The following is a 26,298-nucleotide window of genomic DNA, read 5'->3' as shown; positions in this document are numbered from 1 at the left end:
TGGGGAACAGCCCACCACATGAAAGGATTTTTAATTGAATTTGAAGAACACATAGAACATGAAAAGAAAGGTGAACATCTGAGATTTTGGTCCATTTTTGCAAATTAGAAGAGAAGGTTGGAAATCGAAGGGTTTTATATACAGTTTATATGATGAGGTAAAATCTAGTTCGTTCACCATCAATATTTGTTAACGAATAGAGAGGAAATGGCACATTGCGAACTTTATATCTATAGTTCAGAACTGTAGAGAGAGGGATGTAATCTGAGATTTTCCTTTGTATTTATCATATTAGGGGAAAAAAGAGTGGGGCTAAAGGAAAAAATCTCAGGGCAATTCATGTATTAGCAAATAGACAACTGAGAGAAAGTGGGGCAAATGTTAGGGTATTTTAATTGAACCTCTTGAGATCTGCCAGAGAAACAGTTTCACCCAAACTGAACTGAATGGTTGGGAAAAATGGGAATCTGGGAGAGGCCGGGAGCGGGATGGATGGGGGGAGACGAAGCAGAGCTGGCATCATTGGAGGGTGTCATCGACTGGATTGGGAGGGGCGGGGGATCCCTGCGAATTTTATAGCCGTGCTGTTGGGAGACCCAGAGAGGAAAAAGGGGGCAGAACTAGAGGAGAATTTGTACGAGGGAGTGAGAGGCAAGTGCGCACAAACCGGACAGGCATCCAATTAACTCCCCTTCCCCCCCCCCCGCCATTCCCTCCGCCCGGTATCTGGGGATTCCTGGCGCAGGAAAGTCACCCCCGTGCGTCCCACTGACCTTCCCCCCCCCCCACCCAGAATTTCCTCGGCTCTACTCCTCCCCAGCCCACCACCCCTCGGCCCCGGGCTCCCCCCCCATCCCAAGCGGGCGGCCCGGTCAACAGATGGGCGCCGGCAGCAGCAGCGCTTTACTGTTCTCCCGACCCCAAGGGTAGCTACTGCACCGGAGCATGGCTCGATTTCACCTGCTGACCCCTCGCTTCCTTGGGCTGGAGGGGCGGAGCGCCCCAGGGCCGGACTGGGAGGAACGTAGTTCCTGACTCTCTCTTGGACTGGGAAAGTGACGTGGGTGGCAAGGAGAACAAGCCACAGCTGCACACTGCGCGGTGGCTGCAGCGACTACTGCTTCACTGGCCTCCCGCACGGGGCTTGTTGGAGCCATCTTCCCGAGGTCCGCGAGAGCGGTTGTGCCGTTTGGGACTCTGGGCAATGCGCAGATAACAGATCGGGAGGAGGAGACTCCCGCATGCGGAGAGCCGGTTTCACTCGCTGTACTGGGTGCCTGGAGCTGCGGAGGCAGGCCCCCAGAGCAGAGGGTTTGTTTGCCGTGTGAGACGTTAACCCCCATGGGGCCCGGGCGGGGACTGGGGGTGAGACGGGCTGGGAAAGGGGCAGGGGGGGGAAATGTCTGTCGCAGCCCCGGACATGTGAAGGGGGGACCTAGGGGAAAAGGGAACAGTTGACCCCGAGGAGCCCAGCGAGTCAGAGTTTGTAGTATCTTACGGGTGGCATTGCTGCGGGTGCGAGGGGGGGGGGATCAGGTGTGGGGAAGTGAAGCTGAGGAAAGGGTAAAGAGAAGAGGGGGAAATGGGTCGGGGGGTTCTTGGGGACTGAGGAGAAAGATATCCCCTCGGACAATTTACCGTGCTCCCGCTCGCCTCGTGGCGGCTCCTCCTATTCCCATCCTGCCCCCCCATTTCTCCCTAAGAGCAACGAAGACACACCCAGTGACCCCCTTCCCTCAAACCCTGAGAGTTCCTAACGTCCCACTCCCCAGATCGATACCCCATAATTTCTTCTCACCCTTCGCCAGTAGGCACAAGTTATCGAATACTGTAGGTTATGGGGGAGCTTATCCCCCCATTTTCACCAATGCAAGAGGAGATTATGTCTTGATGTGGAGTGAGGAAATGGTTTCCCCCGAGTGATTTCTGAACATGGGCAAGAGGAGTGACATGGGACAGGCTGGGGGGCCCTCAGACAGGATTTACACCTCTGGGCTGGGCTAGGGAGGACGACCCCTCTCTCTTAGGCAACAAGGAACAGTACACGGGCGTGGGCAAGCCAGGAGGAAGGGAGGAGCAAGTGTTCCCATGGATGACCATAGTCCCAGATTTCTCGTCCCAGCTACTTCCCGCTCACCCCAGCCCTTTCTTGGCTAGTCACTTCCAGCCACTGCCAGCCCCTCCGCAGCCAGCGACCTTCTGACTCCAGGCCTGCTCTCTTTCCCCTGTGAAAAAGACTACCAGGGCTCTCTCCTGGCCCTGTGAGTGTTGAGAGCAGGAAGAATCCGTGTCCCATCCTGTTGTTGATTAATTATCCCTGTATAATCCCTCCAATTTCCCTCTTTTCTCATTGATTGTTGAATGGGTGACCAAAATCTTCCCCACAGGTTGATTCTGTGTCTGCTCTAATTGGCAAATATTTAGGTTTGTGCCCCGTTTTCATTTTCTCCTCAGTTCTGAAATCCTGATATCAAATTCTCGAAAATCTTCCCACTTTTCTCTCTAGCTGTCTGACTGAGGTCGGGGCTCTTATCGTACTGAGCGTGGCCCTGTTCTGCCAGGTGCTGCAGAGACCCCAATTGAGATCTGGGCCCTGTTCTGCCGGGCATTGAAGAGACCCGAGGTGAGATCAGACCCCACTGTTGTGCCAGGTAAAATTGGCCCCCCTTGTGCCAAGCAGCACACGACTGCCACCCAAACTGCTGCATCCATTGTGCTGGGCACTTCAGAGACCTCAACTGAAATCTGTGTCCCAGTTGGGTCTGGCATTGCACTGACCCAGACCCAGATCACGCCTCACCACTGTACTGGGCACTGCACTGACCCTGACAGAGATCCTGGCCCCACATTTTGCCAGATGCTCTAGGGACCCCAAACAAAATTCGGGATCCTGTAATGCTGGGGTTTGCAGAGCCCCAACTGAGGTCCGGCCCCCTGTTGTGCAGAACTCTGCACAGACACTGACCAGGATCAGGGTCCCCATTGTGACAGATGCAGAAAAGACACCAAGGGTATCTCTACCCTGCTGTTAAAAACCCCCCAGCTGGCCCATGCCAGCTGACTCAGGCTCACGGCACTCAGGCGAAGGGGCTGTTTAATTGCAGTGCAGGTGTCTGGGCTCAGGCTGGAGCCAGACTGTAGGACCCTGCAAGGTGGGAGGGTGCCAGACCTTGGGCTGCAGCCCCAGCCGGAAGATGGACACCACAATTAAACAGCCCCACAGCCTGAGCCGTGTGAGCCCAAGTCAGCAGGCACAGGCCAGCCGCCGGTGTCTGACTGCAGTGTAGACATGCCCACAGGGACAGAGAGGCCTTGCCACAAAAGGCTCAAAGGCTAAATAGGCCAATGGTGGGAGGTGACTCTCCATTTTACAGATGGGGAAGCTGAAGCTCAGAGCGCTGAAGGAATTTGCTCAAGTTTGCATGGAGAATTTGGGGCAAAACTGGAACTGAACCCAGATTGTTTGAATTCTTGCCTCTCCCCTTAACCCCAAGCCCAGCGTGTGTGTGCACAGCGTTGTTTTGGTCTGTGTTTACCTTGCATTGGCTTGCAAGGGAGGCTCGAATTTCCTTCACTGGAGGTTTTTCAGACCAGGTTAGAGGTAGACCAGTCTGGGAATGTCTAGGGATACTTGGTCCTGCCTCAGCACAGGAGGCTGGAGTAGACGACCTCTCAAGATCCCTTCCAGGCCTACATTGAAATAATTCTCTTTTTTGCTGTGCCCTGTTCTACGCTGAGCTGTTTTGCATGGTGCCATTTGGAACTGGGATTGCACCATGTTGTGTTGAAGTTTTATGGTGCATTGTTTTGCCTCAGCTTGTTTGGTGCCTGTGCTGTGTTGGTTTGAGCTGAGCTATTTTCCATTGTGTACTTCTGTCCTAGGGTGTGTTAGTTTGCATTGTGTTGCTTTCTTCTCCTTTGTCATTTTATGCTGTGGAGTGTAGATTGTGTTTTTTTCCCTCCTGAATTTCCTGACATTATGTTGTGGTGGGTTTTATTCTGTTTGTTGTGTTTTTATGTGTTTATATTGCATAGCATCCTAGAAATGTAGGGCTAGATAGGACCTCAAGATGTCATCAAGTCCAGCTCTCTCTGCTGAGGCAGGACCAAGTATATGTAGATTATCTCTGACAGAGCTTTGTCCTGCCTGTTCTTAAAAACTTCCAGGGAAAGAGACTCCACAGCCCCCCTTGTAGACTGTTCCAGAGTGAACTCCTTTAAGTTCTTGGTGACACCTACACAGATGTTAGTGGTGAGCAATCTCTGAGAGAGAGAGGAGACCCCAGTGAGTGGGCAGCTGCTCGGGTAAATAGACTAAAGTTGGTGGAGGAAGAACCACTGACGTGTTCGATGTCACCCAGGCTAATCTGTTGATGGAGCTGGAAAATGATCCCATTTCTAGTTGCCACCGTTACTGCTGTTTGTTTGCACTGAAGGGTCTCTGCCACACTGGTGTTTTAGGCACATCGTTGCAAACCTTAGTGCTTAGACAGATATTCACATAGTGCACTCTGATTTTGGTTTACTGGTGCACCAGTGTCAGTTTTGAGGTTTTGACGGGGTGGGTGCGGGGGGAAGTGACTCACAGAGGCTTAGGGCTGGCGGCCTGAACAGTGCAGTTGGTAAGGGAGGGGCAGCAGTGAGTGTGGAGGTATGATCCAGGAGCACAACCCCACGGGGCTGGGACACTCTTAGACTCAAGACTTAAGGTCAGAAAACCAATATGATCATCTTGTCTGACCTCCTGCCCCACAAAGCAGGCCACAGAATCCTTACCCCATCCACTTCTGTAACAAACTCCTTAACCTTATATTGAGTTTATTGAAGTCTTCAAATTATGGTTTTGAAGACCTCAAGCTGCGGAGAATCAATCAGCAAGTGACCCATGCCCCACGCTGCAGAGGAAGGCGAAAAACCTCCAGGGCCTCTGCCAATCTGCCCCGGAGGAAAATTCCTTCCTGACCCCAAATATGGCGATCAGCTAAACCCTGAGCATGTGGGCAAGACTCACCAGGCAGCACTCAAGAAAGAATTCTCTTCAGTAACTCAGATCCCATCCCATCTAACATCCCATCTTCTCCTGACCCAGGGGACACACCCCCAGCGAGGTGGTTTGTCCATGGATTCACAGGCTGTCCTCATCTGCAGTCCCTGCACACTCTTCCTGCAGCCTAATACAGTGTGCTCAGGGGACCTTTCCAAGCTGTGAGTGCTGGGGCTCTGGAGTTAACCGGGTCTGTTCCGGGCTCTGTCACGGACCTGTTTAGTGACCGTGGGGACGTCACAGCCCCTCTCTCTGTAACGCTGTCTTCAGTGACTCGAGAGCACGAGCACCAGCCTCAGGCACGCTGTTAAAAAGCAGGGCACAAACCCCAGATTGGGTGTGAGGTCTGTATGGAGATTTCACCAGCCAAGAATCCAGTGTAAACGCTTCAGGCTCTGTAACAGCATTAATATGGAATCACAGACAGTCCCCTTGGGTGATCCCATATATCTCACCACACAGGTGAGCTCACCTTTGTGACAGATGGTCCCTTGCACCAGGGGTTCCCAACCTTTTTCTTTCTGAGCCCTCCCCCCCACATGCTATAAAAACTCCACTGCCCATGTGGGCCACAGTAACTGGTTTTCTGCATATAAAAGCCAGGGCTGGTGTTAGGGGGCAGCAAGCAGGGCAACTGCTTGCGGCCCCATGCCACAGGGCCCCCCACAAAGCTACATTGCTTAGGTTTTGGCTTCAGCCCTGGTGGTGGGGCTCAGGGCCCTGGGCTTCAGCCCCATGCGGTGGGATTTCAGCTTTCTGCCCTAGGCCTCAGAGCGTCTAATGCTGGCCTTGCTTAGCGGCCCCCCTGAAAGCTGCTCATGGCCTCCCAGGGGGCCCCAGACTCTTGGTTGAGAACCACTGCCTTACACCACAAATCACAGCAGTGTTCAGATTACTGCCAGTCACTTCCTTAGGTCAATTGAATCTTAGATCTCACAACAAAGACAACACTTGTAGCCAGTCCTGTAATAATCTGTACTGAGATTTATTTAAAAGGAAATTAGTTGTTTACAAAGTTAAAGCAGGTTAAAGCAGATGCAGATGAGTTAGTCTTAAATTTCAAAGGTAATAGAAGCTTCTATAATAAGCAAGCTCTACATATTCTTTAGGACTAACCCTGGCTAATCAGCTGGGGATCTCGTGCTTATGCCTAGAAACTTTGTCCCCCAGAGTCCAAGCAGCATACAGATAATCAGTTCCTTCTGTATGTGGTTTCTCATTCCCTTCCTGCCGTGTGCTCTGAACTGGAAACTCAGCTAATGGGAAGTCAAGAGCACAACAACAGTCTTCTGTCTTCTTTAACATCCCATAATAGTTTCTCTGGTGTTGATGGACCTTTCCTGCCAGGCAGGGTGTAATGCATTCGGTTGCCAATCAGCACTTCACCTAGGTAAAGTCTCCCTCCTGTCTGGTGATTTACAGAGCCACAGAGGCTCACAATGCAGCTAGTCAGATATTAACCCAGGCAGCAACTCACAAGCATTCAATAAAGTCCAAACACTAAACACATTCTTATGTTCACAGTCTGTATGAGGAGTATCTACTCATTTGGACTCATTGGGGAACCACAGAAAGAAGATGTGCTGCGGCAAGAAGGCCCAGTCTCAGGGCCCCCAGGGTCATGCTTCCCAAAAGGGGCACTCCCAGGAGAGACTGTATAAAGGCTGGAGCATCAAACAGCTCAGTTAACCTGAGAGAGCTGCCTTGGGGACAATGACAGGGAGAATCTCCAGAGTGACGCCTTTGATTCTGCTCGTCTCTGGCCTTTGGTTCTTAGAACCGCAGAACTGGAAGGGACCTCGAGAGGTAGCTAGTAGAGTCCCTTGCACTCAAGGCAGGACGAAGTATTATCTAGACCAGGAGTGGCCAACCTGAACCTGAGAAGGAGCCAGAATTTACCAATGTTCATTGTCAAAGATTCACAGTAATATGTCAGCAGCCCCCCATCACCACCTGTTCCCACCGCCTCCCACCCATGGGAAGCCACACTAATCAACACCCCCTCCTCACTCCTCCTGATCAGCTGTTCATGCAATGCAAGACACTTGGGGTGGGGGGGGGAATGGAGCGAGGGCACTGCAGGCTCAGGGAAGGGGTGGACTGGGGGCAGGGCCTGTAGCTGAGTAGTGAGCACACCCAGCACACTGGAAAGTTGGTGCCTGTAGCCCAACTCCGGAGTTGGTGCCTCTACAAGGAGCCACATATTAAATTCTAAAGAGCCACATGTTGACCACCCCTGATCTACACTATCCCTGAGAGGTGTTTGTCCAGCCTGCTCTGAAAAGTCCGCAACGATGGAGATTCCACAACCTCGCTAGGCAATTTATTCCAGTGCTTAACCACCCTGACAGGGAGTTTTTCCTAATGTCCAACCTAAACGTTCCTTGCTGCAATTTAAGCCCATTGCTTCTTGTCCTGTCCTCAGAGGTTAAGAAGAACAATGTTTCTCCTTCCTCCTTGAAACGAACTTTTATGTACTTGAAAGTTGATCATATCTTCTCCAGACTAAACAAACCCAATTTTTTCAGTCTTCCCTCATAGGTCATGTTTTCTAGAACTTTAATCATTTTTGTTGCCCTTCTCTGGACTTTTTCTAATTTTTCCACATCTTTCCTGAAATGTGGGGCCCAGAACTGGACACACTACTTCAGTTGAGACCTAATCAGTGCAGAGTAGAGCGGAAGAATTTCTTCTCGTGTCTTGCTTACAATACTGCTGCTAATACATCTCAGGATATGGCTACACTGGCACTTTACAGCGCTGCAACTTTCGCGATCAGGGGTGTGAAAAAACAGCCCCCTGAGCGCTGCAAGATACAGCACTGTAAAGCCTCAGTGTAATCAGGGCAGCAGCGCTGGAAGCGCGGCTCCCAGCGCTGCACGCTACACCCGTAGAGGATGTGGTTTACGTGCAGCACTGGGGGAGCTCTCTCCCAGCGCTGGCGCTCCAACCACACACTCACTTTGCCGCGGCAGCGCTTTGAAATTTCAAGTGTAGCCATACCCTCAGAATTATACTTGCTTTTTTTGCAACAGTGTAACGCTGTTGACTCATATTTAGCTTGTGATCCACTGTGACTCCTAGATCCATCTCCGCAGTGCTCCTTCCTGGGCAGTCATTTCCTGTCTTGTATGTGTGCAACTGATTGTTCCTTCCTAAGTGGAGTACTTTGGATTTGTCCTTATTGAATTTCATCCTATTTACTTCAGACCATTTCTCCAGTTTGTACAGATCATTTTGAATTTTAATTCTATCCTCCAAAGCACTTGTAATCCATCCCATCTTGGTATCACCCGCAAACTTGATATGTGTAACACAGAGACTCTGTTACTGGGAGGGTTTCACTATGTCTAAGAGGGTTACACCCTGGTGGGAGGGGGCTAGGCCTGTACTGGAATAATCCATTACCAGGGAAAAATCCTGTGGGGAACTGACATGTGGAAAGGACAGAAAACCTGTCTGAATTCTCTCACATTGCGCTTCTCACCCTGGTAGGCTACAGAATAACGTCCACATTTCGCCTCAAATCATCCCCTCCTCCCAGGGGGAAGGAAATGGCTGCAATGGAGCTGGCTCAGGTAAGGGATTATCAGAGAGCTAGTGGTGAGTTCTGCTTGGAGGGAGAGGAGCAGTAAATGCATAGGAGGGTGGGAGCTGCTAGAGGTGGTGGGAGCCAGGAACTAGCTAGGGTGTGGAATGAGAGGGGAAAGGATGTGACAAACCTGCTGAGGCTTGTGTACTCTAGGGTGTGATGGGTTGTCACCCCAGGGTGCAGTCTTGGGGGCTTCTGGGAACCACTGTGCCCTCTAACCCTCAAGCTGGGCTGACCCTTCTCACACTGCTTTGCTGGAGATTGAGCCAGCCTCTTCAGGCCCTGTTATCACCCAGCATGACAGCAGGTGGCGCCATGCATCCTACTAAGCTACCTGAGTGCGTTACCTAAGCCACTCAAGGAGAGAGAGAAGACAACAGCCAATTTCCAAGCGATAAGTGATAGCAAACAGATCAAAGCAGATTACTTAACAAGTAACCAAAAACTCAAACTAAGCGTAACATACTATCTGGCTAGAATTTGAATTAGCAATTTCTCACCCTGACTGATGATAGAAGTAGTCCACCAAGTTTCCATACACAAGCTAGAAATCACTTTACCCTGGGACCAGCACATCCCCCAGTTCAGTCTTTGTTCCTCAGGTGTTTCCAGGAGTTCTCTTGTGTGGGGAATGAGGCCAAGAGATGACGTCACACCCCACCTGATGTAGCTTTTCCATATGGCAGGAACCCTTGGTTCCAAACTCAGTTCCCAGTCCAGTTTGTGGAAAAATACAGGTACCAAAATGGAGTTTAGTGTCATATGGTCTGGTCACATGCCCTAGCATGGCCTGCTGAGTCATAGTAGCCATGACTCATAGGCTGGCTGAAACATTCACAGGAAAGCTAAGCTCTTCCACGCTCCATTGTCTTTGTTGATGAGCCATCAACACTGTCTGGCTTCTTTGTTGTACCTGAAAGGCTCATCGTGGGTGTTACCCAGAGTAAGCACATTTGAAATACAGATACATAGTCAATATCCATAACTTCAGGGACGAACATGATACATGCACACACATAGGACAATCATATTCAGCGGATCATAACTTTTCTAATGACACTGAACATGACGCATCTTGCACAAAATGTCCTTGCACGTAATTATGTCCTAATCATTTTATAATCATACCACTATACTGATGTAGTGTCAGGGCCTAATTTCAAGGCACAGGAGTTGGGAGTGGAACAGGAAATAACCCTCTAGCCAGGGCTGGGAAAACTTCCCAGACTCCCAGTGCTGAAACCTGAAGCTACTGACACTTCATTAGTTACCACCACCTCCAATCTTTGTGCCAACTGGAAATTTTATCAGTGATGAGCTAAGAACCAATCCTTGTGGGAACCCCCTTGAAAGGAATCTACTCGACCATGATTCCCCATTTACAATCATAATTTTTAATCTATTGAATGTATGCTGTATTTATTTTGTATCTTTCTAGTTTTCTAGTCAAAATGTTGTGCTGAACCAAATCATATGCCTTACAGAAGTTTAGGTATATTTCATCAATACTATTAGTTGCAACCAAACTTTTGATCTCATCCAATAAGGATATCCAGTTACTCTGATTGGATCTATTGTCTCTGAATCTTTGTTAATAGGTACTAATTATATTAACCTCCTTTAATTCTTTATTAAGTCCATATTCGCTGCTCCATTATCTTGCCCAGTATCAGACTAACACTCTTGTAATTAGCTGGGTCATCTGTTTTTAAATATTGGCACCGCATTAGCTTGATTCCAGTCTTCTGGAATTTCCCCAGTGTTCCAAGTCCTAATTAAAATCAACATTAACAGTCCTCCACACTCCTCCTCCAGGTCTTTCAAAACTCTTGGATACAAGTTATCTGGACCTGCTTATTTAAACATGTCTTACTGTAATAGCTGCTGTTCAACATCCTCGTGAGTTATTGTTGGGATGGAAAGAGTGTCGTCGTCAACGTCTTATATGACTTACATCATCTGTTTTTCTCCAAATCCAGGAGTGAAATTGAACACTTTTTTACCTCTTCTGCATTATTTTGATAATTCTGCCATTTCCATCTAGTAATTTACCACTACCATTGTTAGGGATTAATTTTGTACTTAATGTACTTTTTAAAAACTTCCTTCTTATTTTCATTAATTGATCATTGATTTCTGATAGCTTGCCTTGCCAATTTTCTACAATTCTGACTTTCTAACTTCTATTCTTTACTATTGACTTCCCCTTTCTTCCATATATTTTATTTGGAGAGTGTTGGGGTTCCTACGAGGGAGCCACCAGTAGGGTCCAGAGACAGCCCCATCTCTTATATCAAGCCCTGTCTAGTAGGTATGTGATAAATGTAATGACCCTGCCTCCGTCTATCAGCTGGGAGACACAAAGGTTATCTCTTTCCACCCTCTGATGCCTCCTGGCTACTCTAAGCAAGGTGGGGTGGGACTCTGTTAACATGTGCCTCCCGGAGCTTCCATTTACCTGGTACTGCTGTTCCATAACTAGTGGGGTTGTGAGTGGGGCAGCAGGTACTGAGTGTTGGACTCTCGCTCTTTCAGGGGCCAGTGACCTTTGAGGAGGTGGCTGTGTATTTCACCAGGGAAGAGGGGGCTCTGCTGGACCCCACTCAGAGAGCCCTCTACGGGGATGTCATGCAGGAGAACTATGAGACGGTGACCTCGCTGGGTAAGGAGTCCTGTTCCCTGGGTTATTAGAAGCTGTGGGGTCTCTAAAGAACCTGAGTATTAATAACTTTATACCTTTATTTGTCATACAAGTTTTGACAAGTTTCCTTGCCCCCCCTTTTTTGCCTTATCTCCCATCCACTAGTGTCATTTTTGGACATATGCCTTTTTGTTGCCATCAGGCATTTTAAAATTGCATTTAATGTGTCCTTATGGGATACATTAATAACTACATTAATAACTGTAGCTTTCATGCCTTTTCCTCATTTTAAGAGGAAAATATGCCACGTATAGAATTCTAAATTGAGTAAATAGGTGTATGACTCATGCGTGGCTTGTGTGACAGTCAGATGAGCTCCTCTTTCGATAGGAGAGCGTGTAATGTTTCCATTCAGGACTGCACCGGTGAAGGGAGAACAAAGCTGTGGGAGGGGCGGAGAAGGGGGGAATAGATAATTCTGGGGTGCCAGGACATGGGGAAGGTGTATGCAGGGTTAGAGCGAAGAAGCAGCAGGGAGGGACAAGGTAGTGAGAGGTGAAGAGGGAACACAAGAATATCCCAAGGTGCTGAGAGGTGGTGATGGCTGAGAGTAATGGGAAGAAGTGGAGAGGAGTGTGGAGGAAGGGCACTGAGGAAGTGGCTCAGTCTCAGGTGTTGAAGCTAAGTGGCCTGTCCTTGTGGAAGGTGCGGATCCCTTGGGGGGCTAGTGCACTCAAGGGGCACCTCCCAGGACTGTTTAAAAGCCAGGGCATTGCAGAGATCCTATGGATCCATGACAGTGTACAGGTTAAGCCTTATGGGGAAAGATAAAAAAAGAAAAGGATCTAAATGTGTGTTTACCATCGCTCCCTCTCAGTCCTCATGGGAATCCCTGTCCGTTCCAAAGTGTATTAAAACCTTCCTTAAAGCCTTACTCTTGGTTATCAGGTCATGTCCATTTGTTAGAGGTTTTCCCTTCACCCTCTCTCCCTCTGGTTCTTGTCACGCAGACAGCAAGCAGCAGAAGGCCAGAAGTCTGAAGCACAGATAATGCAATGTTTATGGGTTATTTCCAAGCAAGCATATTCCACTCCCTAATTAACTATACCTAGAAATTAATTATGCAGCAGACAGAAACAATTAGAGAACCAGACTGATTAACAAAGTAAAAGTGGTGCCATTAAAGATAAAACAATACAGAAATGAGTGGTTTCACAGCCACAACCATTGAGAAGTGATTTCTTGCCAGACAGGCTGCTGTCAAACTAAGTTTTCTTTAACCATCTTAAGATCTGTTTCTTTATCTGGTGGTGATGGGCACTATCAGGACAGGATTGACTTCCTAACAGCCCAATAGCACCTTATTTCAGTGTGACTGGTTTGGGATGTGGGGATGTGACCCTTCGCTTCCCAGCTTATAGCTGCTCCTGCTGCTTAGCCAAAGGCCTTAGCGTAAGAACAAGGCCTCAGCCTATCCTAGTGAGAGAAGGCCCATACACAGGGAGACCGTGATTTTGATTCTTAGCTATTTACAGGGGTATAAAGACAAAGTGATAAAAATACACCTAAGTTCTTAAACTATAGTCTTTACAGGCAGACGCGAATATCTCTATTCTAACAATGGGTTCTGCCCCTTCCCCCATTCTTTGGCTGTCTTGTCTATTTAGATCGGGGTCGGCAACCTTTCAGAAGTGCTGTGCCGAGTCTTCATTTATTCACTCTAATTTAAGGTTCCACGTGCCAGTAACACATTTAACGTTTTTAGGTCTCTTTCTATAAGTCTATAATATAGAAGTAAACTATTGTATGTAAAGTAAATAAGGTTTTTAAAATGTTTAAGAAGCTTAATTTAAAATTAAATTAAAATGCAGAGTCCCCCCACCCCCCGGACCAGGGGCCAGGACCCAGGCAGTGTGAGTGCCACTGAAAATCAGCTCGTGTGCCGCAGGTTGTCTGCTTCTGATTTAGATTGTAAATTCTTCAGAGCATCGGCCATCTACTGTTCTCTGTTTGCACTTTGCCTAGCACAATGGGGACCCACTGTTAGTTGGCCCTTAGGCACTAAGGTAATGAATATGATTTATTATGATGATAACTCTCCTGCCACTTTGAGCCAAGGAAGATGGCCCGGGGATGTGTAGCCTTATTTGGGGTGTGTTAGTAATGTTAATTTGATTTATCAGCTTAATTTAATTTGTTTTGTAATTAATTTTAATTAATTAATATAAATGAGTAAGTATTATGATTAATATGAGTTTAGGCTCGCCAATTTGTTTGATCAGAAGATAAAAGTTTGTGTTTTGAATCAGGTTCCACAGAATTGATGAAGGGAACTTTGGGGGTATGACAGGAAGCTCACACTGAGACACATCTAGTCATAAAGACTTTTTAGTAAAAGCAATGAAACAGTAAGTAAATTGTAAAACAGTTAGAGTTACAGAGTTACAAGTGATAATACAATATTATGTGCTGCAAACTTTGGTTACTATTCACACCCTGTTTTGATAAACTGGCGTTGGCCTCGCCTCCGGCGGTTCCGGTTTCACAGCTCTTGCAAAGGAAACTAATGCAAAGAGCTGTCAAAGCTACTTTGGAATTTACTTTTTAGTTCAACTAAATAATCTAATACACAAACTAAAATAAAGTTTTGAGAGACCAAGCTTAGCCGAGTCCCTTTTGAACTTAAAGTTTGAAAAGAAAAGAAGTGCGGCCTGTTACTGGCTAATAGCTGTCGTAGGTGGATAGCATGAATACAGAGTTGAAGATGGTGAAGTGTAGTGAAGAAGGAGGAGGTCGAGGTGAGGGTGGGGTACCATAGTGAGGTTGGTTACCTCTTTTTATAGAAATAAATGCGGAAATCTTTCCTCTTATGCCCAAATTTCACTCTTCCCCCATAGAGATGTTAGGGTACGCTTACTCCATAGGCTAGTATGTATGAGCGTATGGATGGCAGGTATCTGCGCACTTGTGGGGTACTTGTTAAGTCTGTGAGTACAACTTTGAAAAATCCCCTTTGCCGTTCTTCATTGTCTGTTGGTCTAGGTAAAGGGTCTTAGAGCTAAGCGTAGGCACTTTATTTGGGTATAGGAAAAACATTTGCTTTTCAGGGTAAAAGGGCACAACTTTGCTTTAGCTTAAAATGCAGGTTTGTGGCTTGTAGATTTCTTGCATTACAGCCAAACTTATTTTTCATATGAATTAATAAACCTATCACAATATAGTACTTATAAGAAGAGAGATATTTATGCAGGCAAGCAGATTAATCCTGAGGGCTACAGTTGTTACTGCCTAAAAATGAGATGGGGTTAAACCATGGACTATTCTTTGTGACATGTATCCCACAAATTCCACTGACCTTCCTTGTTTTCTTTGCCTGCAGTAGGGTTTCCTATTTCCAAACCTGATGTGATCTCACAGCTGGAACGAGGGGAAGAACCATGGGTCCCAGGCCTCCAGAGCACTGAGAAAGAAGTGCTTCTGAGAGCTGCCTTCGCAGGTGAGGAATTGGTTAAACAATTCAACAACTGCTTAGGAATGCAGGAAACATTTTGGATGCCCTGCAAAGAGCCTATGAGCTCTTCAAGTTCAGGATTGTTCCCTCAGATGTGGAAACATTATGGCAGATGTCACTCATGGCTTCCCTCCTATTCCGACTGACAACTGGCAGCAGGTCCCTCCCTGATCTCACTTTCCCCTGAGAGTTATGGTGCAATGAGGACCCAGAACTGATCCCTTCCTCTCTTCTCTGTGGAAGGGTTTGGGGAAAATCAGCACCTGATAGGTTTGATCTCTCCCACATCTTTTTTGGTTTGTTCATCCCTTTTTTCATTCCTCTCTTTGACATTTCCTTTTTCTCAGGCTCAGGGATTGATCTATGTCTGGATTCTCTCTGTCTCCCATCCGGCTATGGGATGGTGAGTGAGAATGAGGAGGAGAAACCCCAGCAGGAAGATGCTGAGCAAGTAGAACCACATTGGATGTTATCAGGAAGATCCAAAGGGAATGTTTCCAGGAGTTGTGCACTCCCAGAAAACACAAAAGCCTGTGAGACTCAGCACAGGCCAGAGGAAAAGTGCAGTAGCCACTCAGACCTTATTCCACGCAGCAGAATCAACTTGGAAGAGACTCGCTCCATGTGCCACGAATGCGGGAAAAGCTTCAATCGGCGCTCACATCTTATCAGACACCAGAGAATCCACACTGGGGAGCTGCCCTTCACATGCACTGAGTGTGGGAAAAGCTTCATTCAGCGCTCAGACCTTAGCAGACATCAGAGAATCCACACAGGGGCGCTGCCCTTCACATGCGCTGAGTGCGGGAAAAGCTTCAATCGGAGCTCTCACCTTATCAGACATGAGAGAATCCACACAGGGGAGACGCCCTACACGTGCTCTGAGTGTGGGAAAAGCTTCAATCAGAGCTCTGTCCTGAGCGCACACAGGAGAATCCACACAGGAGAGACGCCCTACACGTGCCCTGAGTGTGGGAAAAGCTTCAATCACAGCTCAAACTTTATTAGACATCACAAAATCCACATGAGAGTGAACTGTTATAAATCCCTGGACTAGGGCTGGCCAAAGTTGTTGTTTTTTTTTTGTTTGTTTTTGTTTAAAATCACATTTGCTAATTTCCACATGCTGCAAAAATCACTATCTTCACCGTGGTGTCTCAGCTCCACCAGATCTGTTGCCTGCTTCTCCCTTTTGCAGCTCACCCTTCTTTGGGGTCAGTCCTGTGATCTTTTCTATCAACTCCTTTCCTTTTGAGTCATAGGAATGTGTGTCCCTCCAGCCAGGAATGTTCATCAGCTCCAGGTGGCGGGGAGAGAGGTTTGAATCCAACAAGCTACACTGAGGCAAAAACTACCTGTGCCTTCCATCCACTAGGACTGTACATGGCGTTGGCTGCTCAAGTTAGTGATCTTGGTGTAAAAAGACAATTATAATTGTAGTGCAGATGCAGCCCAGGTGCAGTGGTTGGCATTAGCTTTCCCCTTGACCTGACCTAAACTCCATCACTTCTCCTAGTCTAAACAAACCCTGAGCATCACGGTTATACTGTTCCCCCATTTCAAACCAATTGTTAGTCATCAAGTTCCCCCTTTAAGAACCAATTGTTTCATTCCCAGTTGCTCTGATGTTGCTTCAGGTTGTGCTGGGGAGCAGATATTTTTATTATCGTTTTCCTCACTGAAAATATATTGACCTATAACAAAGAGCAGGAACAGGGCAGAGATAGGGAAAAATGTCATTTCTGTAACAACAGAAGGAGATAGGGTAAGTCAGAGGGATTCCTTTATTTCTCATCACCATCCCAGTCCCCCTGTTGTTCAATTGGTTAGGTCAGTATTTTTTCTAAAGGTCTGGGAACAGGATTCCCTAGTAAATGACTTGGAACTAAGTAAAATACCCATGCATTGGGCTCCCAAAGCAGTTCTGGTCCAGGCTCTGCAGGAGGTCCTCCTGAAGATATCTCCTTCCTAATCAGGGGCATGTTGTCTATTATTTGGGAAATGCAATCCCTAGTGAGGTAGGGATGAGAAAAATGGAAGTGACGTTTCTGTTCAGCTCAGCCCTGGGAGATGCTGCAAATGTGTAGAAAATGAAATCTGTGTTGAATGTGATATAGTTGCAGAAACATACCTACATGATATTTGGTAAAAGCAACAGAGAGTCCTGTGGCACCTTATAGACCAACAGACGTATTGGAGCATGAGCTTTCGTGGGTGAATACCCACTTTGTCACATGCATGTCATCCGATACCTCACTATCGCTACTGATCTGTTGTGTGGTTGGTGAAGAATTCTACACCAGAGAAGTGTAAAACTACTCCAAGGAAGGTCAAAGATTTGACAAGAACTTAGGTAGAAATTGCAGATACTAATGGTTGATTTTTACCCCCAACATGGAAGCTATGGTGACCTGTGGCCCAGGTAAACTTTTTTTAGAACCCTGCACCCTAGTTAAATGGCATTGGTCACACTCCTAAAAGACGCCATGATTAAATTGTGAACAATTGTCCTTTACCATTTGGATCCAAAGTTTCATGAAGCACAGAGAGAAACAGCTGATTCCTTCAGAGCCCTTCCATGCCTGTGGGTCACAATCTTGCTGGACAAGAAGCACTTCCATGCTGGGCAAATGATGGTAACCAATGGGGGAATGCATCAGATTTCAAGTTCAGACTGCAGGATACATGAATGCTGAGTCCAGAGGCTGTGGTTTGGTCTCTTAGTTTTGCTCTTGAGTCTTATGGATTTGTATCACTTCTCCACCTCCTGCTACTTTGAAAGACTAGAAAGTGTGAAAATGGAGCACAGATGGTTTTTCTCATAATGCAGCCGTCTCACATAGCGTGAGACCCCTTCCACCCACATTCATGGGCAAAGCCCCAGGGAGAAATGAACTCACAGAAGTGGAAGGCTCCTAGGTTATTGTAGAATGTGACTTCACACAAAGCTGACTGGGAGGAAATGGGAATTAAGAGAGAACTGCGCTATCGGTTTATATTTTGGAATCTTTGATAAGTTGTTACCAGCAACAATGAAATTAAACATGAAGTTAACTAGTGTAACATAAGAGGCTGATTCTGTGTTACAATATAATTCAGGTTTTCTTCTAGTTCTCTCCTTGCCCCCTCCTACTATCTAGGAAATGGTGACTAATCCTGAAATTAAACCCTCACTCCAAAGGAATTAGAGTGGGGGAATAGGTGAGAGAAACACGAGAATAGAGACCCAGGATAGACTGTAGTTATTTCTATTTCAAATAGGATTTATTTTGGTACATTTTAAAGTAAGTCTTCTATTAGGAGGAAAATTACTGGAGAGAAGATGTATAAGCTTTTACCCAGTTGGAGGGTAACAGCCACAGAGTTCTCCAGGTCTCTTGTTTGCAAAGCAAAGATGTCACACCAGGCAGGAGATGTAAAAAATCCGAAATGGTGATGGATGTGTGATGGGAGCTTTTCTGGGTTGGTTTTTTTTACATTTTTTTTCTATTATGTATTTAACTTTTGTTTTGTTTTTGCAACCAGTTGTTTTTATAGGGGCTGAGGCCCCTTTTCCTTTTGAGCACAGCTGTTTAACCCTCAGGCCTGGCTCTGGAAATCTCCTCAGAACTGGCCTTGTCTTTCTTTCATGTTTGATATCTTTGGGGTTCACACATCCACACTACACGTGGTTCACAGTAACAGATACTTTGAGAAATCTCCAGGGTAAGTGGAGATTGGCCCAAAGTCTGCCTCAGTTCAGCTGGATTGGGATAGTCTGTGTCACAGGAGTGGTTCACACCTGATTTGCCCAGAGACCTCAGGAGAGGTGTGGTAGATAGGATAAGAAGGAATGACTACCATACACTTAAAAGTAAGGGTAAAAGACCCTCATCTTGCAGGCCAGATAGACTGACCCATCCTGAAATTAGACCAGGATATTTTAAAGCTTTATCTCACAGTGAAGTAACATGATTCAAACCTGTCAGCACAGAGGAGAAAGCACTCCGTCATTTCACATTTATTGCTATTGATCTCACTGACAAACATCCTTTTCTCGGGGCTGCTCCCTGCACTTCAGGGAGTTTTCCTTCGTCTCCCTTCCAGGTGTGGTGATGGGACTGCAGCAGCTCCCCAGGGCCAGCTTTGCTCTTTGACTTCCTTCCTTCATTTGTTTGGATGGAGCCGTGTCTGCCCCCAGTTTAATTCACATGTAAAGCTGAAGCTGGTTCTCTCTGGAGACAAGCTGCTCTCTATTGATGCGTGCATTTGTCAATAAAAAGCTTTTGATTGGACCTTGCTGGTCTTGCCTGTCTCTCTCGCAGTCAGATAATGAACCTCGCCGTCTGGGTTCAAGTCCCCGGCACAAGGACAAATCACTACAGGTGGAAATGGGGGGAAACACCCCAAACCTGAGATTTGAACTGGCCATTGGTTAAAGGGAGAGAAAATGGGGCACAATCAGGGGAGGGGAACAGGGATTTGAGGGAAGGGGGGGGTCACCCTGGGTGTTGCTCGTTGCTCTCTAGGGAGAAAGGGGGCAGGATGGGAGAGGAGGGGGATCCCCATGGGAGGGGGAAGCAGTAAATCTGAGGGGATCTCAGCCCCCCCCCTTTCTCTCCCCACTCCTCGGGGATCACCTGCTCTTCTCCCCCGGCCCCCCGCCATGTCCAGGCTGCACAGACATTTCCCGCCTGCCCCAGGAGAGGGCGGGAAAGTGACTGCCCTGGGGAACCTGGGAGAAGCCTTGGAGCTGCCTCGGTCCCAGTGGAGCTGCAGCAGGATCAGCCCCAGCACGCTCGGATGGGAGTGGAGCCCGGGGCCGGGGGGGGGAGGGCGGAGCCCGGGGTCTGGTGGCGGGTCCCTGTGGGGAGGAGGGTGTTGGGCTGGGGGAGGAGAAGCTGGAGTTGGGGGGGGAGGTCAGTGGGACACGGGGAGGTGAGGGTTGAACAGTCTCTGGGCAGCCAGGAAATTCCCGGGGATGGGGGAGTTGCGGAGAGGGGAGTTAATTGGATTCTTCCCCTGTTTATGCCGCTTACCTCTCACCCCCAGTACAAATTCTCTCTAGTTCTGCCCCTTTTCTCACTCAGTGTCTCACAGAAGCTATAAAAATCTGGGGCGATTCCCCTCTCCCCCCCCATGATCAGCTCTCCCATCTCCCATGATTTCCGCCTGGTCTCTCCATGATTCTCAAATGTCCATTTAAAATCTCTCCGATAGAGGGGCATTTTCCCACCCATTTTATCTGCAGCGATTTGTCCTTGTCTCAGTGGGAAATTGTTGCCCTGGGTCTTCCCCCAGAACATGGCTGCCCGGGAGTGGGGATGGGAGGAAATGCCTGTTCTCTGCCAGGGCAGGAAGGGAGCAGCACGTGTTCCCCCATGGGGACTGCCCAGACCCCGGTGCCCAATCCCAGTTACTGCCCCCTAACTACCAACACAGTTGCCCCCAGACACCAGTTTCCCTCATCTGTCCATCCCCCACTGCTGCCCCCTTCCCTCACCCAGGGACCTTCCAGCTCCCCCTCCCTTGTCCTTTTAAATTAGCTCCTCAAAGGGCTCCCTGCTGCCCACGTGAATGGTGGCAGCAGGGGGCAGGGGGGACTCATCACTTTCTGTCTATGTATTGGATAGTCACATAAAATCCAGTCCAACAGTCCCCCTTTTCCCTCGAGCTATTTAACAGCAATCTAAACCCCCTTCAGATCTTGGTGGGTTTCTCATGTTTTTCTCTCATTGCTTAGCTTGTGACATGTATTCTCTGCAACTCTCACAGACTGTCTCTCTAATTATAAAATACAAAGAAAAAGCTCAGATTTACACCTTTTCTCAGATTCTTAAACATGGATATAAAATGCTTGCAAATGTTACCCATTTTCTCTTTATTAATTTATCAAACACTGATGTGAAAAACACTCAGATTTTTTACCTCATAACAACTGACATAAAATCCCTCCAATTTTCCACTTTCTCTCTATAACATGGGAAAAAAAGATACAAAATGCCTCCAATTTCCAACCTTTTTGCTTTCATTTCTGACCATTATCTCAAATCTCAGGTTTTCCTCTTTGTATGTCTTTTAATGTCAGTTAAAAATGCTGTCAGGTCTGGGTCTGTTCCCCGTGTTTCTAAATCCCAGCAATTTCTCCTTCCTTGGAGGGACTCTGTTGCTCTGAGTCAGTCATCATCCTGTAGGTTGAAGGCAGTTAATTTACCCATGATCATCTTTCCCCTCTCCTTTGAGAATCATTTATCCCCCACCCATTAAAATCTTTGCTAATGAAAGAGACCAGCCACATATTTAATACACACCAAAGTCAGAGGCCTCCCTCTGGTGGGATCACTGGTTCCCAACTGATAAGCATCCAGCCAACTCTCCTGTTTTCTTTTCTGCAGCTGGCACGGGATGAGGAGGTCTCTCTGAGTGCAGCATGGATCCAGAAGTATCCCAAACCCCATGACAAATGCTCTCCATGAAAAGTTGCTTCCCACAGAGCTAAGATGCAGCCACTTCTGGGGGGGATCCATGGTGGCCATTATTTGCTAGTGACAGGGCATGGACATTTCTTACCTTTCTTGTCCTCCAGGCCTTCCATTCTCCTGTTCAAGAAGCACCCCCCAGGGGTTCCTCTGCCTGTGTGACTGGCCAGCAGGGGGTGGTGAGAACTTTCTATCCACTTATCAGGCACTGTGAGGTAACACTGTTGGGGGGGGGGGTATCTGTGTGGCGAGACGGCAGCTGGAGTTGAAGGGACATTGCAGTAGGGGGAGGTGTTTGGATGGCTGGGCAGGGGTACCCTAGTCAGGTTGGTGGGTTCTGGAGGTTTGGGCTTTGGAGGAGTGGTTCTGATGTTTCTAGCCCTGAGGCAATGGGTTCTGGAGCTGGGTATCGTTGGGGGCCTGTAGGCTGGGGAACAGCAGGGGTTGGTGTCTCTTGGGGAGGCGGGACAGGCGGTAGAGGGTGCCTGGTGCTGTGGCAGGGGCTCTGTCTGGACTTCCCCCACAAAGACCTGGGATTGTTGACATGCCCAGTGCACAGAGCTGTAGGGGGGTGAGATCCCCAGCACTAGGTCAGGGGATGCTGGGCAAGCAGAGTGAGGAGTCCCACGGAAAAGCATCAGGGAGCTCCGCTAGGAGGAAGAGGGAGTCCCAGGCAAATGGCATGGCAGATCTTGCAGGAGGGCAAGCAGGGGCCCTAGGCAGGCAGTGAGGGACTGACTTCCCAGTGGGGGGAGGTCCTTGGCTGTTGGGAGCTTTCGGTGGGGGAAACCATTTGAGATTCCCAACTTGGCAATGAAAGTTTGGTTCTCTGACCAGTGGTGCTCCTAGGGGTACTTGGGGTCCCTGGCCAGGAACTCTGGGGGCTGGGCACAGGAAATATCTGGTGGGACCCTAACTTTGCAATCTAGGCTTTGGGTACTGGGGGCTGGCTGGGGGTTCTGTGGACTGCTACTAACCATGCTCCTTATCTCTAATCAGCTTGTGCCAGATTCCTAGCTCCAAGCACTGCCCAGCATTCCCCGGTCACTGCGATAACTTTCTATTCACTTATCAAACACTCTGAGGGCTGGTCTACACTACAGGGGAAAATGGATCTCAGATACACAACTTCAGCTACGTGAATAACGTAGCAGAAGTCAAAGTATCTAAGATCGAATTACTCACCATCCTCACGGCGCGGGATCGATGTCCGCGGCTGCCCCTGTCGATTCCGCAACTCTGCTTGGCTTGGTGAAGTTCCAGAATCGATATAAGCGTGTTTCGGGGTTGATATATCGCGTCTAGATGAGATGCGATATATCGATCCCTGAGCAATCGATTGCTACCCGCCAATACGGCGAGTAGTGAAGACGTAGCCTGAGATGAAATCATAGATTTTGCTTTTCTCCCCTCTTGAAAACTGCAGCCATGTTAATACTAAATTCTGAGACAGAGACTCCAAGTAATTGAAAGAAACCAAGGGGAAATGCTGAGATCTGGCATTAAAATGACTCCACACAAACAGTCCCCTCCCCCGCACATTTCTCCTCCCATTAACAATGGTCAGGAGCAAATCTAGCCATGCGAGGAGACAACAACCCAGGAATGGAACTTCCCTACCAGACGGGCAGGGAGAGGGGACAGGGAAAAGAAGATAGAAGGAGAAACAGAGACTGTAAGAGGCCGTGGGAGAGAAGAGTTTTGAGAGAGATTTCCAGATCTCTAATCTGCCCAGACAGATGTTTTACTGCAGCCTGGATAGAGTCACTTTCCTGTGGAAAAGATGAGACTCAGACAGAGGAAAAGCCAGTTCCTGACTCCAAATTCCCCCTGCTGGGGTGTGGCTGCCGTGGGGTCAGTGTCTGAGGGAATCCCCCACAGTGACTCCTTTGGTTCTGCTTTTTTCTAGCCTTGTGTTCAAAGACTTAGTTACAGGATGTGGGGAGGCAGAAGGGAAGTTTAAAATGTGTCTGTGGGCTTAGCCTGTCAAGAAGGGCCAGGTCTATGCTGTAATAAAGAGAGTAAGCATTTTCTCAGCATGGCAGAATCTAGGATGTCTGTCTGCAAGGAAAGAGACGGGGAAATTGTGATGTGAAATTAACTTAAGCCTGTTCTGAAACCTCCACAACTATCCTTCTCAACCACACAGGCTGCAGAATGACATCCAAGTTTCGCTCCAGCTCCTCCCAGCGTCCTATGGGACAGGATAGAGAAGTGGCTGTAAAGGAGCTAGTTCAAGTAGGGATTATTGTGGGGGGGGTTACTGGTGGGCTCCTGCTGGAGGGAGAAGGACAGCAAATATAGCAGAGATGGGAAGATTTGCACAGTCTGGTTTGGAGGTTGGAGCAGGGCAGGAAATGCACAGGGTGGAGAAAGGGAGGAGGACAGAATGTGACAAACCTGCTGGGAGTTGTTTAATAAGTGGCCTAGATACAAGGAACAGACCCAGGAGGTCGTAGGTGGAAATGCTCTAATTTGTTGAACAGAAAATAACCCACCTACGTGGGTCTGGGAAAATTGACCAGACTCATAGTGCTGGAGCCGAACCTGACTAACCAGAGGCTGCTGCGAGATATGAAGGGGGCACCCATCAGTGAGCCTGAGGGGAGACTCCCCTCCCTTCACATCCAGCCCTTCAGAATGGGGAAGGTGTTGGGCTTCCTACCAGGGAGCTGTCCCTGGACCCTGCTAGGGGCTCCATCTCCTGAATCAGTCTGTGGCTAGTAGGTGTGTGATGGCTCTGCTGGGAGAGAGGAGGGGCTCTCTCTTCGTCCCTTCCCCCTGGTGTTTCCTGGATGCTCTGAGCAGGGTGGGGGTGGGACTCTGACTGCAATCCACCCAGAGCTTCTGTTTGGCTCTTGTCCCCCATGTATAGGGGGGCTGTGAGTGGGGCAGCAGGTACTGAGTGTTGGACTCTCGCTCTTTCAGGGGCCGGTGACCTTCGAGGAGGTGGCTGTGTATTTCACCAGGGAAGAGTGGGCTCTGCTGGACCCCACTCAGAGAGCCCTCTACAGGGATGTCATGCAGGAGAACTATGAGAATGTGACCTCGCTGGGTAAGGGTTCCTGTTCCCTCAGTTCTTGGAAGGGGAAAAGAAGAGACATGGTTCACGCCAGCCCCCAATGCCACCTCTACTCTGCCCTGTTTCAGCATCACCCCAATATGCCAGTGACACGCACGCTGCCAGAGACCCTCCCCTGCTGCAGAACACTTTGGGAACAGAGCAGAGGAGCTGTATCGCACAGTGTCAAATATCTCCTGTTTGCTCAAGGAAAACTGAGGGTTAGGTGCGGCATAACCAGCAGAAGCTTCCTACCCCTGACCGCTCAAACCCTGAGCCTTCTCCATCCAGACCCCAATTATGCTTGGGGTGTAACGAGCAGGCTGCTGGTCCAGGGTTACTTATCACACAGACAGTCCGTGCGTCCTTGAATGCTGGCTGGGGTTATCCAGAGAAGGAAGCTGAGTGGCGGATTTAGCGTTAGTGGGGCCCTGTGCTCAGCTCCATTTTAGGGGTCCCTCCTTGGGACACAGGCAAGAAAAAGAACATTCTCTCATTTCCCTCCCACCTCCATTTTTCATTCTTTTTTATCTTCTTCCTCCTCCTATAAGTAATAGGAAGTAAATGAGAATAAATTGAGGTATCTTGATTGTTTCTGCTGTCTAACTGAGTTTTCCAAAGACCACTTGAAAATCGCTGATCGTCTGAGTGCACCACTTAATGATCTTTCCAAATATTGTTTGTACTGTTCGCTAACTATTGTAAAGCGCTTTGGATAAGAGCCCTTTATTAAAAAAAAAAATTAAAAAGCTTGGAGTGCAGGGTCTGGCCAGGATGGGAACGGGTGTGGGAGGGGGCTTAGGGCTGAGGCAGGAGGTTGGGCTGTGGAGTGCTTACTTGGGGCAGCTCCCATTTTGTGCGAGGGATGCAGATGGCAATGTGGGGGTGTGTGTGCAGGAGCTCCCATGTTTGGTGCTCAGGGTGGGGGTGAGGATGCGTGGGGAGGTGCAGGAGTCAGGGCTGGGGTCCTGGGGGTGCTCCCAGCCCCCTACCCTGGGTGGCTCACAGCAGGGGGTGGGGTGGTATGTGATAGGGGAGTGCTTTGTAAAGCAGTGAGCAAGCGACCAGGAAGCTTTGCAAACAGGGCTGCTAATGGGCAGTTTCGAAGGGGAGTGGGAAGGGGGTGAGATACTCCTGCCATTCTTTAAAACATTTAAGCTATAATACAAACTTCTTGATTGAAACACAACCCTATTGTTAACCTAGGTAGCTGTAAGAGACAGTGCAGGCAGAAGCCCAGCAGCAGAGTGGGGGCTGTCCTGTTTATTGCTCTCAATGTAGCATGTATGATTACCTGCCCTATGGGTGGGTGGCTTATGTGTGCATTCAGTGCAAGGAGCTCCTGGCCCTCAGAGACATGGAGGCCAGGGTGCTGGAACTGAAGACGCTAAAAGGGAGGTATGTTGAAGAGGCTTTCTGGGACACTTGTAGATTTCTCCCACCTCCGGTCAGACAGCCACTGCGCTGTTGAGGAGGATGAAAGGCCCAGGACAGGAGAGCAGTCAATGGGAGCAGAGGGAAAGCTTCCCATAATTGTGACCTTCCTTCCAGATGGTGTTGGGGTCACCTCTTGTACTGAGGTTACCTCTCCGGGGAGGGAGCTGCAGTCATTAAGAAAAGGCAGCAGTTAGTAATGGGAGATTCGATCATTAGAAACAAGGATAGCTGGGTTTGTGGTGACCGGGAGAACCGTATGATGATTTGCCTGCCTGATGAATAGGTTGCTGATTTCTCGACGTATCTAGCTAGGTTTATGTATAGTGCTGGGGAGGAGCCGGTGGTCATGGTACATGTAGGCACCAATGACATAAGGAAGGTAGGTGAGACGTCCTGGAGGCCAAATTTAGTCTGCTAGGAAAGAGACTGAAATCCGGGACCTCTATGGTGGCATTCTCAGAAATGCTTCCAGTTCCATGCACAGGGCCAGGTATGGAGGCAGAGGTTCAGAGTCTCAATGCGTGGATGAGATGATGGTGTAGAGAGGAGGACTT

General features: G+C 48.4%; 5 protein-coding genes across 10 annotated transcripts in view; 3 read left to right on the top strand and 2 right to left on the bottom strand.

Moving 5' to 3' along the window:
• The window catches only part of LOC142047430 (uncharacterized), a 259,927-nt gene extending 242,118 nt beyond the window's left edge, over positions 1-17,809 (top strand). For both annotated transcript variants that reach the window (XM_075070420.1, XM_075070419.1), the window contains exon 3: positions 15,142-17,809. In XM_075070420.1, the coding sequence (XP_074926521.1) occupies positions 15,189-15,845 (657 nt within the window). In that variant the 5' untranslated portion in view covers positions 15,142-15,188 and the 3' untranslated portion in view covers positions 15,846-17,809. The remainder of the gene's footprint in view (positions 1-15,141) is intronic.
• Positions 1-26,298, top strand: part of LOC116816556 (uncharacterized) — a 568,924-nt gene that overhangs the window by 286,235 nt on the left and 256,391 nt on the right. The window contains 1 exon segment of the mRNA XM_075070356.1: positions 24,175-24,301. Coding sequence (XP_074926457.1) covers positions 24,175-24,301 — 127 coding nt within the window.
• The window catches only part of LOC116836048 (uncharacterized), a 616,551-nt gene that overhangs the window by 426,447 nt on the left and 163,806 nt on the right, over positions 1-26,298 (bottom strand). The window lies entirely within an intron of this gene.
• The window catches only part of LOC116818371 (uncharacterized), a 316,403-nt gene that overhangs the window by 210,700 nt on the left and 79,405 nt on the right, over positions 1-26,298 (top strand). Inside the window, exons 1-4 of one of the 4 annotated variants that reach the window (XM_075070382.1) lie at positions 2,450-2,623; positions 8,540-8,622; positions 11,172-11,298; positions 14,657-14,773. In XM_075070382.1, coding sequence (XP_074926483.1) covers positions 8,599-8,622; positions 11,172-11,298; positions 14,657-14,773 — 268 coding nt within the window. In that variant the 5' untranslated portion in view covers positions 2,450-2,623; positions 8,540-8,598. Of the gene's footprint in view, positions 1-2,449; positions 2,652-8,539; positions 8,623-11,171; positions 11,299-14,656; positions 14,774-26,298 lie in introns of those variants that run through there. The other 3 variants (XM_075070383.1, XM_075070384.1, XM_075070381.1) reach the window with 3 other exon arrangements.
• Positions 1-26,298, bottom strand: part of LOC142047422 (uncharacterized) — a 423,729-nt gene that overhangs the window by 354,977 nt on the left and 42,454 nt on the right. The gene's annotated exons all lie outside the window — the stretch shown is intronic.

Source organism: Chelonoidis abingdonii, chromosome 11, assembly GCF_003597395.2.
Source record: "Chelonoidis abingdonii isolate Lonesome George chromosome 11, CheloAbing_2.0, whole genome shotgun sequence".
In the NCBI taxonomy this organism is placed as follows: Eukaryota; Metazoa; Chordata; order Testudines; family Testudinidae; genus Chelonoidis; species Chelonoidis abingdonii.
The sequence above is the reverse complement of the archived record's forward strand: the minus strand, read 5'-3'. Positions and strand labels throughout refer to the sequence as shown.